Source organism: Pseudorasbora parva, chromosome 14 (assembly GCF_024679245.1).
Source record: "Pseudorasbora parva isolate DD20220531a chromosome 14, ASM2467924v1, whole genome shotgun sequence".
Taxonomy (NCBI): Eukaryota; Metazoa; Chordata; class Actinopteri; order Cypriniformes; family Gobionidae; genus Pseudorasbora; species Pseudorasbora parva.
The window spans coordinates 5298640-5312016 of record NC_090185.1 but is presented as its reverse complement, the minus strand read 5'-3'; the positions used below and the strand labels follow the sequence as shown (position 1 = coordinate 5312016).

General features: G+C 39.2%; 1 protein-coding gene across 1 annotated transcript in view; it reads left to right on the top strand.

Annotated features, from left to right (window-relative positions):
• The window catches only part of fbn2b (fibrillin 2b), a 113038-nt gene extending 102329 nt beyond the window's left edge, over positions 1-10709 (top strand). Inside the window, exons 64-65 of the mRNA XM_067415298.1 lie at positions 8022-8181; positions 8306-10709. Of these exons, the coding sequence (XP_067271399.1) occupies positions 8022-8181; positions 8306-8680 (535 nt within the window). The 3' untranslated portion in view covers positions 8681-10709. The remainder of the gene's footprint in view (positions 1-8021; positions 8182-8305) is intronic.
• Positions 10710-13377: the final 2668 nt, after the last annotated feature.

Below are 13377 nucleotides of genomic sequence, written 5' to 3'. Positions count from 1 at the left end.
GTCATGAGCTGGTTTCTTTTTGACGGTCCTTAGATGGTCATGAACTGGTTTAAGATGTTCCTTAGATGGTCATGAGCTGGTTTAAGATGGTTCTTAGATGGTCATGAACTGGTTTAAGATGGTCCTTAGATGGTCATGGACTGGTTTAAGATGATCCTTAGATGGTCATGAGCTGGTTTAAGATGGTCTTGAGCTGGTTAAGATGGTTCTTAGATGGTCATGAACTGGTTTAAGATGGTCCTTAGATTGTCATGAGCTGGTTTAAAATGGTCATAAGCTGGTTTAAGATGCTCCTTAGATGGTCATGAGCTGGTTAAGATGCTCCTTAGATGGTCATGAGCTGGTTTAAGATGGTCCTTAGATGGTCATGAACTGGTTTAAGATGGTCCTTAGATGGTCATGAGCTGGTTTAAGATGGTCCTTAGATGGTTATGAGCTGGTTTAAGATGTTCCTTAGATGGTCATGAGCTGGTTTAAGATGATCTTGAGCTGGTTAAGATGGTTATTAGATGGTCATGAACTGGTTTAAGAAGGTCCTTAGATTGTCATGAGCTGGTTTAAGATGGTCATGAGCTGGTTTAAGATGTTCCTTAGATAGTCATGAGCTGATTTAAGATGGCCTTAGATGGTCATGAGTTGGTTAAGATGGTTCTTAGATGGTCATGAACTGGTTTAAGATGGTCCTTAGATTGTCATGAGCTAGTTTAAGATGGTCATGAGCTGGTTTAGGATGTTCCTTAGATGGTCATGAGCTGGTTAAGATGGTACTTAGATAGTCATGAACTGGTTTAAGATGGTCCTTAGATTGTCATGAGCTAGTTTAAGATGGTCATGAACTGGTTTAAGATGTTCCTTAGATGGTCATGAACTGGTTTAAGATGTTCCTTAGATGGTCATGAACTGGTTTAAGATGTTCCTTAGATGGTCATGAGCTGGCTTAAGATGGTTCTTAGATGGTCATGAACTGGTTTAAGATGGTCCTTAGATTGTCATGAGCTAGTTTAAGATTGTCATGAGCTAGTTTAAGATGGTCATGAACTGGTTTAAGATGTTCCTTAGATGGTCATGAGCTGGTTTAAGATGGTCTTGAGCTGGTTAAGATGGTTCTTAGATGTTCATGAACTGGTTTAAGATGGTCCTTAGATTGTCATGAGCTGGTTTAAGATGGTCATGAGCTGGTTTAAGATGTTCCTTAGATGGTCATGAGCTGGTTTAAGATGGTCATTACATTGTCATGAGCTGGTTTAACATGGTCCTTAGATGGTCATGAGCTGGTTAAGATGGTTCTTAGATGGTCATGAACTGGTTTAAGATGGTGCTTAGATTGTCATGAGCTGGTTTAAGATGGTCATGAACTGGTTTAAGATGTCCCTTAGATGGTCATTTGGTTTACAGAAGGGTAAATCCCTTCTGACATTTGTGTTGGCTACTGTATACAGGCCACCAGGGCACAATACAGACTTTATCAAAGAATTTGCTGGTTTTGTATCGGAGTTAGTATTAGCTGTAGATAAAGTACTAATTGTTGGGGATTTTAATATCCACGTAGACAATGAAAAAGACGCATTGGGATTGGCATTTAGAGACATTCTAAACTCTATTGGAGTTAGACAACACGTATCGGGACCCACTCATCGCCTTAATCATACTTTAGATCTAATAATGTCACATGGAATAAATGTTGATACTGTTAAAATTCTGCAGCAGAGCGATGACATCTCAGATCATTACCTAATATCATGTATACTTAATTTACCTAAGGCTGCAAAGCCATCCCCTCGCTTCAAATATGGCAGGACGATAACCTCTGCGACTAAAGATTGCTTTGTACATAATCTTCCTCATCAGTTCCATCTCCTCAGCATTACTGATAGCCAAGATGAACTTGATGCTGCAACAGAAACTATTGACTCTCTCTTTACTTGCACTTTAGATATAGTTGCTCCCCGGTGCTTAAAGAAGATTAAAGCAAATAATCCAACGCCGTGGTACAACGAGCACACTCGGGCCCTTAAAACAGCAGCCAGAAAAATGGAGCGCAGCTGGAAGAAAACAAAACTGGAGGTTTTTCGCAATTTGTGGAAAGAGAGCATGATTGCATACAGAAAGGCCATAAAAACTGCTAGATCTGCTTATTTCTCAACTCTTTTAGAAGAAAACAAACACAACCCTAAGTATTTATTCGATACAGTGGCTAAATTATCAAAAAATAAAGCTTCAGCTTCTGATGTTTGTAAACAACACAGCAGTAATGACTTTATGAACTTCTTTACTAGTAAGATTGATAATATTAGGAATAAAATTATAACCATGCAGCCGTCTATTACAGTATCACTTCAGACAGAGCATTGTAGGGTCACTGAGGAAAAATTACACTCGTTCACTACTATAGGAGGAGAAGAATTGGCTAAACTTGTAAAATCATCAAAATCAACAACATGTATGCTTGACCCTATACCGACTAGGCTATTAAAAAGAGATACTTCCAGAGGTCATAGATCCTCTGCTTAATATCATTAATTCATCTTTTGACATTAGGATATGTACCGAAAACGTTTAAGTTGGCTATAATTAAACCACTTATTAAAAAAACGCAACTTGATCCTAAAGAATTAGTCAATTACAGGCCAATCTCGAATCTACCGTTTCTATCAAAAATACTAGAAAAGGCTGTGTCTTCACAATTATGTTCTTTTTTCGAAAGAAATGGTATATGTGAGGATTTCCAGTCAGGATTTAGACCGTATCATAGTACTGAGACTGCTCTAATTAGAGTTACAAATGATTTACTCTTATCATCTGATCGTGGTTGTATCTCTCTATTAGTGTTATTCGATCTTAGCGCTGCATTCGATACTATCGATCACAATATTCTTCTGAATAGAATCGAAAATTATGTTGGCGTTAGTGGAACTGCTTTGGCATGGTTTAAATCATACTTATCTGACCGTTATCAGTTTGTAGCAGTAAATGAAGAGATGTCACACCGATCACAAGTTCAGTATGGGGTACCGCAAGGCTCAGTGTTAGGACCGTTGCTTTTCTCCCTGTATATGCTACCACTGGGAGATATCATTAGGAAACATGGCGTTAGTTTTCATTGTTATGCTGACGATACTCAGCTCTATATTTCCTCACGCCCTGACGAAACCTACCAATTCACAAGATTAACGGAATGCATAGCTGATATAAAAAAATGGATGAATAGTAATTTTCTGCAACTTAATTCAGATAAAACTGAATTTTTAATTATTGGACAGAAAAGCTCCACAAGTAGTAACCGAGAATACTGTCTAACACTTGATGAGTGCTCTGTCAAGCCCTCGTCGTCAGTGAGGAACCTGGGTGTGCTCTTTGATACCAATCTTTCATTTGAAAGCCACGTTTCTAGCATCTGTAAAACCGCATTCTATCATCTTAAAAATATATCTAAATTACGGCACATGCTTTCAATGCAAAATGCTGAACAGTTAGTACATGCGTTCATGAGCTCGAGGCTAGATTATTGTAATGCTCTACTGGGTGGTTGCCCTGCTCGCTTAATAAACAAACTCCAGCTGGTCCAAAATGCAGCAGCTCGAGTTCTTACTAGAACCAGGAAGTATGATCATATTAGTCCAGTTCTGTCAACACTGCACTGGCTCCCTATTAAACATTGCATACATTTTAAAATCTTGCTTATTACTTACAAAGCACTAAATAGTTTAGCTCCCCGGTACTTAAGCGAGCTCTTAACGCATTATACTCCATCACGTCGATTGCGGTCTCAAAACTCTGGCCAGTTGATCATACCTAGAATATCTAAATCAACTGCAGGCGGTCGATCATTTTCCTATTTAGCTCCTAAATTGTGGAATAGTCTTCCTAGCATTGTTCGGGAAGCAGACACACTCTGTCAGTTTAAATCTAGACTAAAAACACATCTCTTTACTATGGCATACACATAGAACATTTTTAACTTTCATTATTCAATTCAATTGACTGATTGTTAGGCTGCATTAACTAGGTCAGCCGGAACCGGGAACACTTCCCATAACACCTGATGTACTCGTTACATCATAAAAAGAGTGGCATCTATGCTAATGTTAGTCTCTCTGTTTATCCTGAGGTTTATCCCGGATCTGGGCCCTGTCCGGATCGGATGGTGGACCTGCCTGGACATGACCAGCTCATCCTGGAGTGTCTGCTGAGCCGTGTCAAATGGTGTCTCCTCCGAATTTGCCTCACTGGCACGACATGCTCAAAACCCATCTTCGGCGCAATAATTCCGATCTTTCATGTATTCATACTCTTGTGTAATCGACGCCCCATCCTAAATAAATCTGTCTCTTCCGTGATACCCTGAAAATTTTGAATAATCCGATCTAATATGATTTCCGAACTGTAAGGTTGCCAGAATAATAATCTTACACGGTGTGTAAATAGGCCAGAGGTGAACTGGCACCCCGACTGAGTCTGGTTTCTCCCAAGGTTTATTTTTCTCCATCACGCCCTAAAGGAGTTTTGGTTCCTTGCCACTGTCGCCTTTGGCTTGGCTTGCTCAGTTGGGGACACTAAAAATATGATTAAAGTTATTCAACTTATTATACAAATAAAATGTATGAATTAGGTCTTATTTAATTCTATAAACTATCAATCAATCAATCAACTTTATTTATATAGCGCTTTTACAATCACGATTGTGTCAAAGCAGCTTCACAGTGTCAAACAGGATAATATTGCGACAAAATTAGATTTGGCTGTACAGTCGTACTGGAGTAAACAGTGATGTTATCAGCTTAGTTTAATTTATCATATAGCGACAATGTTGGCAGATCAGTATTTAAGTTTATAGAATTAAATAAGACCTAATTCATACATTTTATTTGTATAATAAGTTGAATAACTTTAATCATATTTTTAGTGTCCCCAACTGAGCAAGCCAAGCCAAAGGCGACAGTGGCAAGGAACCAAAACTCCATCAGGGCGTGATGGAGAAAAATAAACCTTGGGAGAAACCAGACTCAGTCGGGGTGCCAGTTCTCCTCTGGCCTATTAACACACCGTGTAAGATTATTATTCTGGCAACCTTACAGGTCAGAAATCATATTAGATTGGAATATTTAAACTATAATACCGATCTGCCAACATTGTCGCTATATGATAAATTAAAATAAGCTGATAACATCACTGTTTTCTCCAGTACGACTGTACAGCCAAATCTAATTTTTTCGCAATATTATCCTGTTTGACACTGTGAAGCTGCTTTGACACAATCGTGATTGTAAAAGCGCTATATAAATAAAGTTGATTGATTGATTGTCATTAGCTGGTTTAAGATGGTCCTTAGATAGTCATGAGCTGGTTAAGATGGTCCTTAAATGGTCATTGGCTGGTTTAAGATGGTCCTTAGATGGTCATGAGCTGGTTTAAGATGTTCCTTAGTGGGTCATGAGCTGGTTTAAGATGCTCCTTAATTGGTCATGAGCTGGTTTAAGATGGTCCTTAGAAGGTCATGAGCTGGTTAAGATGGTTCTTAGATGGTCATGAGCTGGTTTAAGATGTTCCTTAGTGGGTCATGAGCTGGTTTAAGATGCTCCTTAATTGGTCATGAGCTGGTTTAAGATGGTCCTTAGAAGGTCATGAGCTGGTTAAGATGGTTCTTAGATGGTCATGAACTGGTTTAAGATAGTCCTTAGATTGTCATGAGCTGGTTTAAGATGGTCATGAGCTGGTTTTAGATGGTTCTTAGACAGTCATGAACTGGTTTTAGATGGTTCTTAGATGGTCATGAGCTGGTTTAAGATGGTCATAAGCTGGTTTAAGATGTTCCTTAGATGGTCATGAGCTGGTTTAAGATGCTCCTTAGATGGTCATGAGCTGGTTAAGATGGTTCTTAGATGGTCATGAACTGGTTTAAGATAGTCCTTAGATTGTCATGAGCTGGTTTAAGATGGTCATGAGCTGGTTTTAGATGGTTCTTAGACGGTCATGAACTGGTTTTAGATGGTTCTTAGATGGTCATGAGCTGGTTTAAGATGTTCCTTAGATGGTCATGAGCTGGTTTAAGATGCTCCTTAGATGGTCATGAGCTGGTTAAGATGGTTCTTAGATGGTCATGAACTGGTTTAAGATAGTCCTTAGATTGTCATGAGCTGGTTTAAGATGGTCATGAGCTGGTTCTTAGACGGTCATGAACTGGTTTTAGATGGTTCTTAGATGGTCATAAGCTGGTTTACGATGCTCCTTAGATGGTCATGAGCTGGTTTAAGATGCTCCTTAGATGGTTATGTGCTGGTTTGTTTAAGATGCTCCTTAGATGGTCATGAACTGGTTTAAGATGTTCCTTAGATGGTCATGAGCTTGTTTAAGCTGCTCCTTAAATGGTCATTGGCTGGTTTGTTTAAGATGCTCCTTAGATGGTCATGAACTGGTTTAAGATGTTCCTTAGATGGTCATTGGCTGGTTTGTTTAAGATGCTCCTTAGATTGTCATGAACTGGTTTAAGATGTTCCTTAGATGGTCATGAGCTGGTTAAGATGGTTCTTAGATGGTCATGAGCTGGTTAAGATGCTCCTTGGATGGCCATGAACTGGTTTAAGATGGTCCTTAGATGGTCATGAGCTGGTTTAAGATGGTCCTTAGATGGTCATGAGCTGGTTTAAGATGGTCCTTAGATTGTCAATGAGCTGGTTTAAGGTGGTCCTTAGATTGTCATGAGCTGGTTTAAGATGGTCATGAGCTGGTTTAAGATGGTCGTTAGATTGTCATAATCTGGTTTAAGATCATCCTTGGATGGTCATAAACTGGTTTAAGGTGGTCTTTAGATGGTCATGAACTGGTTTAAGGTGGTCTTTAGATGGTCATAAACTGGTTTAAGATTATCCTTAGATGGTCATAAACTGGTTTAAGGTGGTCTTTAGATTGTCATAAACTGGTTTAAGATTATCCTTAGATGGTCATAAACTGGTTTAAGGTGGTCTTTAGATGGTCATGAGCTGGTTTAAGATGGTCAACTACTGGTCCTTAGCAACTAGCTCCAGCTTATGACCAACTTAACCTAGCTCATTGCCAACTAAGGACCATATGCTGTTTTTTCAAGAGGGTCATTAGCTAGTTCAGGAGCAAGGTTTGTAGGAAGGTTCTTATTTGAACATTGCAAGTTACCTATTGATTACCAGTGTTCGTTTTATGCCAAGTGTCCAATCTTGCTCCTGGAGGGCTGCTTTTATGCAGAGTTTTGGTCCAACCTTCCCCAGCACTTGTCTGGATATTTCTAGTAACCTTGTTTCTTAATTGATATTTCAAATAATTCCAAAAGTGTTAAACAGGTTCAGGTCTCGCCTTGGTGCAGGCCAGACTTAGAAGGGGATGTGTACATACTTTTGCCATGCAGTATAGATCCATATCATAGTCTTAACCCATAAACCATTGTCCAAGTTTGGAGACGCACTCCCACAGAGATTGTCGAGCAGTAGTCTATTGCAGAGTCTGCACCAGCATGGCTTCAACGTGGGTGCAAGCACCCTTCTGAATTATAAAAAATGTATACGCTACGATCCTGTGGACTCCATGGATATATGCAGGCAAAGACAGCATATTAAATGTGGTATTTGGGGCAAGGCATAAACCAGGGGTGTCCAATCCTGCTCATGGAGAGCCACTGTCCTAAAGAGTTTAGCTCTGAAGGACAAGGTATTAAAGGTCTTCAGGATAACTATAAAAGTATGTTGGAACAAAGTTGGAGCTAAACTCTATAGCAGTGAATCCCAACCACATTTCTGGAGGCCCCCCAACAATGCACATTTTGCATGTCTCTTTAATCAAACACACCTAATTCAGTAGTAGCGACTCCAAGACCTGAAATAGGTGTGTCAGACAAAAAAGTAAGGCAAAAATGTGGGGAGGACCCCCAGGAATGTGGTTGGGAACCACTGCTCTACAGGATGTTGGTCCTCCAGGACCAGGATTGAAAATCCCTGGCCTAAACACAACTACACAGGTGAAAAACAAATGTAATGTTTAACCTTTTTCTTTTCTAGGCACTGCATCACAGGAGCAGGCTTCCAGGGTCAGTTTGACTCGGAGGGAGTGGATGACGAAGAGTCGCTCTCACCGGAGGCCTGCTATGAATGCAAGATCAATGGCGACCTGGGAAAGAAAGGCCGTCATAGGCGCAACGCTGGCGATAATGAGCTTAAGGTACTTTTGAGGCTGTTGTTGTGTTGCACATACATTTTGCTATCCCTGACCTTATCTCTAACCCTAAATGAAAGGGTATAGAAGTCTATCAAGAATGTTTCCAACTGTTCTGTCCTGCCCTCAGGAGACGGTGAGCATGGCCAGCTTGGATGTTCAGACCTCCATCCCCATGAACCTGAGTCTGGCGCAGCTACAAAACAAGGAACCCCTTCTTGAGTTGCTTCCAGCCTTAGAGCCACTTGAGCACCATGTGCGCTACGTCATAACGCACGGAAACAAGGACGAACACTTCCGCATCTTGGAGCGCCGTGACGGGAAGAGCGTTCTGCGGCTGGGCCGGAAGCCACCCGCTCCAGGTTTGTACCGCCTGGAGATCGCCAGCTTGCGCCTTTTCGGTCCCCGGAAACTTCAGGACCTGGAGGACCAGCATGACAGCGACTACTTGCTGGGCGAGATTGGCGATGCACTGCGCATCAAGCTGCACATCCACCTGCACTGAGACTGACCCTTGACCCTGTGCCCTTCACTGCAGGGCGTAAGCTCTGAGAGACTGTGTCCATTTCCCGCCAGATTTTTTTTTATTTGTCGTCCTTTCATGTCAACGCCCACTGATTCTACCAAGTTTGGTGGAAAATGTTCACACACCACCTTAAATTAGCAGGAGTGCGTTAGCACTAGTACTAACGGCCACTTTTACCGGAGGGACAATCAAAAATATCAGTTGTAAGGACGATTCAATTTTAGTACGGCTATTACAGTTGTAAACTGTCAAATTTATCATGAAATGACATTTCAGTCTTTACTGCACATAAAACATTGCATTATAGATGAAGAAAAAATATCATGACTTTTCACTCACCTCAATCTCAATGCAAACTGGGGTCAAAGTGTATTCCATTCAGTATTTAGAGTCATTCGTCAAGTATTGTGCTGTTAACGATGCAAAAAAAGAGGTCACACAAAGGACTGCAATGGTTTTTTAGGTTTAAACGAGAGTTGAGCGTTCAAACAGCTTGAAAATGATACACATTTTTAGTTTTCTGGGACCTTCTGGAGTGTTTGCATGAGCTGCCACATCGCGTTACCTCATTTTACACACATACGTACAGCCGTTAGGACAGGAGTGGTGCTAAACGCTCAATTTGCACTGTGGCTCCTCTGCGTATTTAATCAGGGAAATTTAATTCCAAAAATGGCAGCATCCAAAGGGTTTTCGAATATGCATGTGACCATTTCCTCTCCATACTTGTGTGCTCTTGTCTATGTATTTGACAAAGATGCAAACAGAGCACATACGAATGGAGAGTTGGAAGCCTGCTGGGTAAACCAACCAAATGCCATTTTTGATTGCAGCTGGAGACGTGCGGTCTCAATGGTACACAAGGATTGTTTGGCAAGCTGTCCTCCAAAACACTCCAGATGTGCAAACTTTTCAACTTCAGTGTGCGAACGTCAAGCCGACCTTTGTTTCTCCGTAATCGCAAGGTGCTATCATTCCAACGTACGTTGTACTACGAACATGCTTGATTTGTGACGTTTTTTTTTTCCTTCCAAAAGGTCTTGTGTTTTATTTTGTGTGATTGTCTTTTGTACTGTCTCAATGCTGAAAGTAAAAATCAATACTATCAAAGCTTGTTGAAAATTTTAATTGTATATTTTAAAGTGAAAATGTAGATTTCGTTTGTATTTCATCTTGTGTATTCTTGAGCATCAAGACTGCCGAACCAAATATTTACTTGTAAACATTAGATAAATAGCCTTTAAGAGCTGTTGACTTTGTTTTTCCTCTGAAGACGGACCATTGATCACAGCGTCCTTAAGTTACTGTCACTGAGCACTACGTGACAGACGTCACTGTTTACATGAGCTTGTCCATCCATCATCTAAACGCCTCATTTGAATAATACTGTTGTTTATTGCGGCGGCCAGCAACATTGGACTTTTTCAAAGGCTGTGCCCTGAATTTAATCTTCAGGACATTTGATTTAAACAAATAATTTGGGCATATACAAGTTCTGGTGCTAGAACGATGAACATCAAAGTAACTGCACTGTACGACAGCCCGAGCTATATTTATGCATAACCATTTGTCTAACATGGGAACTTTGTATACTTATCATATCTTTTCTGTTTTTATTGATGCCACTACATGTAAAGGTTCAATGTGCGTGACTGTACTGTATGTCAAAAATCAACAGCAAACTTGAAATAGTCATCAAGCTGGTGTTGAGTTACGAACTTCAGACCAAAGAAAGTGGACCGGGTCGCTCGGGATAACGTCAGTTCCGATAAATCTCTAAGGTGCATCGATAAGGGCGTCTGTTTGTAATTTTTTGAGCCATAAAGATCCATGACAGAGATATCCGAGCACCCATTTCACTGCTAATGAGTAATTCCAAATGCATTGTTTTTATACCGTTTTCGATCTGTCAGATCCAAGTGATCCGCACAATGTTTGTAAACATCTGTACGAAACAACTGGCAATAAAACATGGGTTATATTTTTAAACCTTCTCTGTGTGTATTTTTAGCCATGTTGAAGATGAGTGTATCGAAGCAGACATGGCTCATTGATTTCGGGAGCCCATTTCTGGGACAATTTGTCCTGAAGACACTGGAAGCCATAAGTGAATAAACCCAGTTTTATTTCAGACAAAAAGGAATTAGGAAAATATCCAATCTACTTACAAAACTCACAAAGCAATGCAGGCTCATCAGTTTCCTGGCACATCAACACTCTTAGCACATCGGTCCAAAACGAGAGCTACAAATTCCGAGACGACACGTTAGCAAAAAAGAGTCCAAATCTGAGTCAGGATATAAAAATAAAGTTCATTTCTAAACCTCTCTTAGCTCAGATTCAGAGAGCTCGGCAGATTAGCAAACAAACGACAACATGAACACCTTTGAGATATGAGAACATATGGCTTATATACATATACTCAAAGACAAAGCACAGGAAAGAGCCTAACGGCAACAATACGAGGATCAGTTCTGAAGTCTTAAAGGGTTTTCTGTTCCTAATCCAGAACATCCTCGGAAATATAAAGCACAGAGTTTAGGACGGGTTCGTCGAAGGCAGCAGGGATGTTGGACATCTAGGGCTAAAAGATGTATTTTGCACAAAATGATCATGCTAAAAAGACAAAAATCATACTTAATGGACCATAATCAGGGTGGACGGCATATTTAATTTGACACAAACAAAAGCAAGGCTGTGAAGGTTGAAATGGTTAATAAAACAGGAGTAGAACAAAGTGTGCATTGTTTACGAAACCATTTCTTACGTAATTTTTCCCATTCAAATGCTTTTCAAATGATTAACAAACAATTTACACCAAAATTGCTGAATTGTTAAAACATGAATTCATGAAAAATTACATAAAAACGTAAGTCTCAATAGGTCTCAAGTTCCTAAATCATGTTATCATTTCATTTTTTAACAATGATTTTTTTACTAATGTTTTATTTAGTTATATTTGCACACTGGAAAGTTTTTGTTGCATTAGCAGAAAAATCACCATAAATGGTGCATTAACTCTTTCCCCGCCAATGGCAGAATTTTCCAGCATCCGTGTCTTCACGGTTATATGGTAGGAGGTGCTATAACATCTGAAAGAGTACAGAATCTCCTAATCAAAACTTGTGCCAAAAAGAAGCAGAAACAAGCAATAAAAGCATATGCACATTGTAGACTTTGGAAAAACCTATATTTCAGATTTTTGTTCAAAATGTAGCTTTTTTATGAAACGCCCTGATTTGTGTTTATAAAGAATGCACGAAGCAAAAATCAAATAAATAAATAAATATATATATATATATATATATATATATATATATATATATATATATATATATATATATATATATATATATATATATATATATATATATATATATATATACACACAACTATTATTATTTAAATATTCTAGGGGCCATGAAAGTATTGTGAAAATGATCAAAAATGCTTGCGGTGTCTGGCAACTTAAATAAATTCTGTCGGCGAAAGAGTTAATGGACCATAATCAGGACAAATTTAATTTACTCAAAAATTAAGCTGGAATGTTTTTTTAAATGAAGTAGAACAATAGGGATGCACGATATTGGATTTTTGCCAATATGCCGATTTTTTTCAGCTCGTTTTGGCCGATACCGATATATGTTTATTTTTTTCCCTTTGTTTGGAAACAACACCATTTTGAGCAAAACCTTTTTTTTCATTCAGGTTTCAGATTTCTGAGGTCTCCTTACTAAAAGGATTCTTGCCGAAGATAAATAAACGTTAATAAAGTTCTTTTTATGATAAGAGTATATTAAAAGCCCTGAAAATAACAATAATAAAGCCAGTCATATTTCACCCCAGATGCAGCTGTAACCTAAATATTGTATTTTTGGATTTAACGTTTTTGCACATGAAGTGGGGGTGGCATGACATCCGTTGATTCTGTCTTTTAATTCTACAATTATTGTAGAGCTCCTTGGATTATTTGTCATCATCCATTTCCTAAAATTTTCTTACAGATTAATACACTGTATATAAAAGTATGTAATTTACAAGTGTCATGCTTGTGGTTTATGACATTCCTGATTTTTTTTATTCAGAACAAGAAGTAACTTTAATTTATACGTGTATTCTACTTTTCATTGTATTAGTGTAACAACGGCACCCCCACTACATGTATAAATATATAGCAGTCTAGCTGGAGGGCACTAGGACCTGGAGGAGCTTCTGCTGCTGTGGAGGCTGCCGAACGCACTGGAGAGTGGAGAGACGCGATTGGGCTTGTTTTGGGCTAGTTTTGTTGTGAAAACGTGGCAAATCTGCTGCTGACGGTCACGTCCTTCTGTACGTGCATTCAGAAATTCAAGGCAGCATTTAAAAACAGTCAATATAAATCACTTTACATGCATTGTATTTGCTTGTTTTTACTTGAAGAATGACTGCAGTGCTGACATGGTCTCATCGCTGTAGCACAGTTATCATATCTGCAAGGCAAACCGGCATCATTTTTTTCATTACGGCCAATGCCGATTTTGATATTTTAAGCGTTAATCGGCCGATTCCGATGTTGTGCCGATAACATCGTGCATCCCTATAGAACAATGTGTGCATTGTTTGCAAAACCGAAATATTTTGCATTCAAATGCTGTTGTTAACAATTTAATGACAGATTTTGCTGTAAATTGTTTGTT